The sequence below is a fragment of the Macrobrachium nipponense genome, chromosome 9, assembly GCF_015104395.2.
Source record: "Macrobrachium nipponense isolate FS-2020 chromosome 9, ASM1510439v2, whole genome shotgun sequence".
Lineage (NCBI taxonomy): Eukaryota > Metazoa > Arthropoda > Malacostraca > Decapoda > Palaemonidae > Macrobrachium > Macrobrachium nipponense.
In genome coordinates this window covers 93,263,370-93,270,869 of record NC_061110.1, presented here as the reverse complement: position 1 = coordinate 93,270,869, position 7,500 = coordinate 93,263,370, and the positions used below count along the sequence as shown (strand labels likewise).

At 37.5% G+C, this 7,500-nt stretch overlaps 1 protein-coding gene across 1 annotated transcript in view; it reads left to right on the top strand.

Moving 5' to 3' along the window:
• LOC135218144 (uncharacterized) overlaps positions 1 to 5,420 on the top strand; it is a 49,855-nt gene extending 44,435 nt beyond the window's left edge. The window contains exons 24-25 of the mRNA XM_064254292.1: positions 1,160 to 1,259; positions 1,680 to 5,420. Coding sequence (XP_064110362.1) covers positions 1,160 to 1,259; positions 1,680 to 3,676 — 2,097 coding nt within the window. The 3' untranslated portion in view covers positions 3,677 to 5,420. The remainder of the gene's footprint in view (positions 1 to 1,159; positions 1,260 to 1,679) is intronic.
• Positions 5,421 to 7,500: the final 2,080 nt, after the last annotated feature.

Genomic DNA, 7,500 nt, shown 5'->3' with positions numbered 1-7,500 from the left:
AGTTTAGACTGTTTATTTCTCATTTATCATATTTTAGACCCGTCTTGTACATGAAAACCTCTTTGAAAGTTATTGCTCAAAACATGTGGACTTCCAAATGTATTATGTCTGTTGTTTAACAGCTATATCTATGTCTGTTGTTTAACAGCTATATCAAAGACAATTAAGAGTAAATAGCATCCAATAAAATATTTCATGGTCATTATTATTATTATTATTATTAATCAGAAGGTGACCCCTATACATATGGAAGAAGCCCACCAAAGGGGGCCACTGACTTGAAATTCAAACTTCCAAATAATATGGCGTTCATTAGCAAGAAGTAACAGAAGGTAATGAAAATTACAGTAAGAAAAGATCACTTTTTAAAATAAGAAAAACAAATGAATTGACAAATTCATAAATAAATAGATAAAGATATAAGTACATTATGAAAATACAAGGAGATTAGTATCAGGTTAGTAATGCATCGCATCTTCGCCTGAACTTCTGAAGATCGTCTGAACTTCTGAAGATCGCCTGAACTTCCTGAAAACTGACTTCTGAGAATTCTGAATTCGATCGCTTGAACTTCGAAGATCGCTTGAACTTCTGAAGATCCTTGAACTTGAAGACCGAACTTCTGAAGATCGCTTGAACTTCTGAAGTTCGCTTGAACTTCTGAAGATCGCTTGAACTTCTGAAGTTCGCTTGAACTTCTGAAGTTCGCTTGAACTTCTGAAGATCGCTTGAATTCTGATGTTCGCTTGAACTTCTGAAGATCGCTTGAACTGCTGAAGATCGCTTGAACTTCTGAAGATCGCCTGAACTTCTGAAGATTGCTTGAACTTCTGAAGATCGCCTGAACTTCTGAAGATCGCTTGAACTTCTGAAGATCGCTTGAACTTCTGAAGATTGCCTGAACTTCTGAAGATCGCCTGAACTTCTGAAGATTGCTTGAACTTCTGAAGATCGCCTGAACTTCTGAAGATCGCTTGAACTTCTGAAGTTCGCCTGAACTTCTGAAGATCTCTTGAACTTTTGAGGATCGCTTGAACTTCTGAAGAAGTTCCAATTGCACGACATCCTCAGGGAGGCTATTTCGGTAAACTGTCAGCCCTAACATTTTTATTTATTTTTTGAGTAAACCCTGAAGGATCTTTATTTTTTCCCCAAACAGAGCATAATGTTACACCTGGAGATCACCTGTGCTGGTGATGACTCGTATGACCTCCATTCCTGTCTCTTCCAGAACTGTAGACTGAAAAGTCAGGAGAATGGTAAGTGCAGCCCAGTTTACATTGTAAAAATAATGGCATATTTTTTAAATATTTGTATGATTCAGATAATTTTACCTTTAGTATTGTCTTTAATATTGTAGAATTGGTAACAGCTTCCCAATTTTCATTGTAGTAATGTTCAAAACTTATTTCTTAATATTTTCATAATTTTAATAATTTTTACTTTCAGTATTGCTTTCAATGTTCTAGATTTTAATAGGGTAAAACTTCGATAAGGATCATTGTCATTAAACAGAAATACACTAAGAAAAAATATGCCAATCATCTGTTACATTATCGATATATAATTTTTTTGGCCCTTGATTATGATGATGGCGGCGTGATTAAGTATTTTGCACAACACGAAACCATTTTCATCCTAAAATTTCATTTTATTTTCCTTCATCTTTTAAACTTCAGAAGAGGCTGAGGACCACATAGTAGAAAACGGGGTCCAGAGCTGCATGGGGACACTCATGAAATGCCGTCTGCCTCCGAGTGACACTTACGCCGAACTCACGCCCAACGGGAACCCTCTGGACGACGAATCCTCGGAGTTCCGGGCGCGAGGGGGGTCCTTCTGGTCCCAGTCGACCACGATCCTACAGTTATCCGAAAATGGGGAGACGCTCCAGTCCCCAACGGACAGCATCCCTCCCCTTCCTTTTGACTTTTCGGACCCGGAGGCCAGAAATGACGTCACGGCCTGCTCCTGCAAGAACGAATTGTCCAGAGGAGCGGCGAGACACCCCCGAGGCAATGGCAGGTTTAATTCGAAGAAGAAGTGCATGTCCTTCAGCTTGAATCAGCCTGTCATTCACGAGTTCCCAACGGAGATTTGCCTGGATTTCCTAGAGCGGCCTGGAAACGTCGAGGGTCAGTCTCAGAAGTATCTGGACATGTCTGTTACAGAGAGGCCACAGCAGCTGCTGCTGAGAAATAATGAGCCAAATAACGCAAAGAAACATCTGTACATAAATGCCCCTCTGTGTAATGTAATTAAGTCAAGCAAGAAACCTACGGTTAAAATAAAGATGGCGGAGGAAATAAGACATTACGTGAATGCCACAAATGAACGGAAAGTTTCAACGTTACAAAATAAAACAAACTGCCAACATCTACACATAGCAGTAAGTGACCCGAATCCAGACACTTCCTTAACTTCTTATCAACAAAAACTTCATACTATTGGGGGACTCCAAGAAGTTTTTAAATCTAAAGGTATGGGTAATTATAATAGCACTTCTCTGGACGATAGCTTTATAGGTCCTATCTACCCAGTGAATTTTTTAGTGCCTGCTAAAAGCTTTTCAGTGCCAGATATCTACATCCAAACAGAAAGTACTTCACCAGATAACTCGCGCGGTAATCTTTGCTCAGCAATCTCGTCTTGCAAGAATAATTCGAATGAAGAAAGGCTCCTCAACTCCCAGGGTGATTTTTGGTCGAAAGAGAGCTTTGCTTTATGGTTGAAAGAGAGCTCATACCATCTTGAGTCTCTTTTTCAAAGGAGTTCATTGCAGATAGATGGATTATGCAGCTCAAATGATCCAGTTGGTGTGATACCACGTGAGCAATATCAAGACAATACAGCATTTCGTTTACGTTACTTTGCAGAAAAATGTAGAGACATGGACTCTATTCATTCCTCCCTGCTCTTCACAAAGAAAGTCTTTGGCCAAACGACCTTAAACGTTCTTGAAGATCATTTTAATGGGGAAAGAATTTCCCAGCAGAGATGTGATTCTCACTCGAGTCTTCCCAATGAAATCACTGATCTATGTGACCGCTCAATGGTGAAGTGTTCTTGTGCAGAAAATTTTTTTGCACACACTTCAGGTACAGAAAAACATGACAGTATTCATGAAAAGTCAGAGGCTCATTTTGTTGACTTTTTCTCTAAAACTACTATGAAGAGGTTTCACAGTTATAGTGAAACTGACGTCCGTCTAGAAACACAGTCTAATAGTAAATGTATAAGACATGACCTTAGATTTGGCAGGAATGATGCTCTATCCTTGCAAGACCCAGCCTGGAGTAATCTTCTGGGAATTAAGGAATATGTTGTAGGTTGCAATAAACATATAGACCAAAGAGTTCCAGACGGCAGCACTGTCTTCTGCTCCCCCCTATTCAGATCAAACCCACATATACTTGAGAATAGTGACTACTTTAGGGGTTTCACATCAACATGCTATCCTCGTGATGGGATTCCATCACCAGATGGCAGTGCTTTCTCGCGGGAAGGTTTATCAGCTGATACTGATTCATTATGTACCGGTTCCTCACATAGAGAGAAGGATTTTCACTCTGATTCTCAGGGAGTTGGCGAATCGTTAGATATTGGTTCCTTGTGTAATGTCAAATTTCTCCTCAAGTCTCAAGCTGAGGAGAAATCGCTGTCTTGTTCTGTATGATGTTTGTTTGTGTGATGTTTTTACGTTGCATGAAACCAGTGGTTATTCAGCAATGGGACCAACGGCTTTGCGTGACTTCCGAACCACGTCGAGAGTGAACTGCTATCACCAGAAATACACATCTCTCACACCTCAATGGAATACCCGAGAATCGAACTCGCTTCCACCGAGGTGGCAGGCCAAGACCATACCGATCACACTACTGAGGCGCTTATTCCGTATGATGTACTGTTTGAGTATGACGGATCTCTAGAGAGAGAGAGAGGAGAGAGAGAGAGAGAGAGAGAGAGGAAATCTTACTCATTTTTACATCCCAGTTTTAACTGAAGATTTCCTTGGGTAACCTAAGCAAGGATCAATGCTGGAATTACGAATACTTTGCATACTCCGCTGTTTTTTAAGGAGAGATCAATCTAAACAAGACCCACCAAGTCCTGGCTCTAAAGAAATCGGCAAGTTTTTTTTCTTGCACTTACCCCTTGTGTTAATATTGTTTGTTTGTTTGGTATTTTTACGTTGCATGGAACCAGTGGTTATTCAGCAACGGAACCAACGGCTTTACGTAACTTCCGAACCAAGTCGAGAGTGAACTTCTGTCACCAGAAATACACATCTCTGACGCCTCAATGCAATGCACGAGAGTCGAACTCGCGGCCACCGAGGTGGCAGGCCAACACCAAGCCAACCACGCCACTGAGGTGCTTATTGTGTTTATATTGGCTTATTGATAAGGTATAGAGCAAGATGTTAATGCATACCTTTTTGCTACAGCTACGCACAATCATTCCGTTAATTTGCAAGCCCATCTGAAGCACATGAGACTATTTATTGTCTGTAAACGAACGTCTGTTTGACGCTGCCTCTTTTAGGACTAGACATAGCCAGGGCTTCTAGCTTGATTTTCTTTCACGTCAGAACTTTACTACGAAAACGCTCACACAGTCTCAACATAGTACAAATGGAAAAAAACACAGCATCAGGTATTAATTTTAACTCAGTCTTTACTTTTAAGTACGGGTATTCGCTTTGGTGATGTCCTTCTCGTTGTAATTCAGATAACATTAATTATTTGGTGTATTGTAGGTATGTATGTCTACTGTATATCATTTCTGAACTCACACTTTGTTACAATCCTCGGATTCTAAGATTGAGTGAATGTGGTATTTTTTTTTCGAATCCTGTGTCCTATGGAGTCAAGATTTGAAGGGAGATATGTTCTAATGATAATCTGTTGCATTATCTTGCCACGTTAGTATGGTTATGATAAAATTCTGATCAAAATAGCAGTGCAAAGCCACAAAAACACGATTTGTAATGATTAAATAAGTCCATTCGATTTTACGTATAAATAGAAATACCATATGAGACTAACTATTTTCACGTATATACGCTGTATACATTAAATGGGTACTCCCAAAGAACCCATACCAACTCTAGCAGACACTACGTATATGCTGCTCTTAGTATCAACAGATATTGAGATAAAATTTGTGCCTTGACTGCAGTTTCCGCCCTTGATGTGCGTATGACGATCTGTCCAATTCATTGCCTGATGTATGTACTTACGGACTCGTGAAGGGACGCAGTGACTGTCATAGTCAGAGTAGGAGGCCTTTTAAGAACTTTCTTTTGGAAAATGCCACTAAATCTAGAATTTACTTGTATATACTCGATGTTGGATTTTGTGCCAAAGAAAAGATGTGCTTCCTGTGTATTCCTATGAGAATATATATATATATATATATATATAATATATATATATATATATATATATATATGTAGCAGATGAACCTGTGTAATTTCACAAAAAGCTTTATAAATGTTTTATTTCTTTGTCATGTGTAGAATAGACCCTTTTCTTTCCCATTTAGAAATGAGTTATGAAGGAATTGAAGAATTGAGATGCTTCACTTTTATACCGAAATTCTTTCGAGCAATATATTCCCAAGAAGGATATAAGATTAGCGATTTCACTGTACAGTCCAGAGTTGCCATTTTGTGGTTTTTCGTCTGATGTGGTCGAATAGCGATATCTGGCATCTCTCTGTGGTCACACTGACTACGACTATATCTTTCTTAGAGTTAAAAACACACTTTATAACATTGCTTTAAATTTTGGTAATTAAGCTTTGATAATAAAAAAAACTACCACAATTAAAATATTTACAAATATATTTTTTTATTTAATCCTTAACTGATAAAAGTGTAAAGATGTATCATAATTTGTCAAGTCGAATGGAATATCCATTTCCTACTGATAGGCAACTTTGACAATTACGGAGGCAAATTAAGGAGATGAAATGGCAACGGCAACACTGATGTCCAGTTGTTTACCCACACTAAGTCAAGGCGGCAACGTTGCTGTATCACTACTGCTCACCTCTGAAGAGGAGTTGTCAAATGCCTGGGAACCTACGTACTACTCTTGCTGGAAATGGCCGCATTATTCTAAACTGTTTTCCTCGGATTTGAGGAGAGCTATCCACGATGATGATGCTAAAGTTACGTTACGAAGAGTTAAGTATGGCATACGTGACGGATATCATTAACTGGCCTCCTTTTGTTGTGAAAGTTATGGCCATACCGAGTAAGATTTTTTTTTTTTTTTTTTTTTTTGTATGTATGAGACAAAGGAGTAATTGTTACTCCTCTCACAAATCTTCACTTCTTATATGCATACATTAATAACACAAAATTATGATACCAATACCATTAGTAATGATCAATATAACTTTTGGGTCATTTTCTTTCTTTGGCCATTTTGTCTCACTTGTTGTATCCCCTGAGCAATCTCTAAGTGCAAATCAAATTCCACAAGTGCATATCTATATGTGTATGTATGTATGTATGTATGTATGTATGTATGTATGTATAATATATATATATATATATAGTCTCAGTAATTGGGCGGCTACTTGGGAATCTTAGCTTGATGATAGATAGTAGTGCTAAGACTAGGAAGAAATTCTTTAATATTACGAGCTTTCGAGGTTTAAAACCTCATCTTCAGGCTGAAAAAATGACAAGGATGAGAAATCACTAAAAATTACATTAAAATGAATTGTCTTACTAAAAGTTTCAGTAAAAACATAAAATAAAACTAACATCACATACAAACTAAAAATTAGGAATTACGAAAAAACTCAAACAAACGCAACACATACAAAAACAGAAATAAAAATAAGGTGAAAGGTAAACAAACGACCACACTCAAAATAAAATGGCTAACGACCCACTTTGTGTACCTACTATGAAACTATACGATAGCTAGTTGAATACCAGCCGAGTTGTTGTTCAATTCCGGTTTCATCCGCTTCATAAACAGTGACTGAAATTAAAAGGTCCAGTCTATTTGAGCAAAAAACTCGTAATATTAAAGAATGTTCTTCCTAGTCTTGGCACTATTATTTATCATCAAGCTCTCTCTCTCTCTCTCTCTCTCTCTCTCTCTCTCTCTCTCTCTCTCTCTCTATATATATATATATATATATATATATATATGTTATACGATCACAAGTAACACGTGAAGATTGTATATCAAGAGCCAGCAGGAAAAATGAAAAGCAGCAGTACCTAGCGCTTTCGTGTATTCTTGATACACCTCATCAGGGTATATATATATATATATATATATATATATATATATATATATATATAATATATATATATATATATATATATATATATAAAAAGAATACACGAAAGCGCTAGGTACTGCTGCTTTTCATTTTACCTGCTGGCTCTGATATATATATATATATATATATATATATATATATATATATATATATACACACACACACATATTTCTTTGTGTTCGCCTT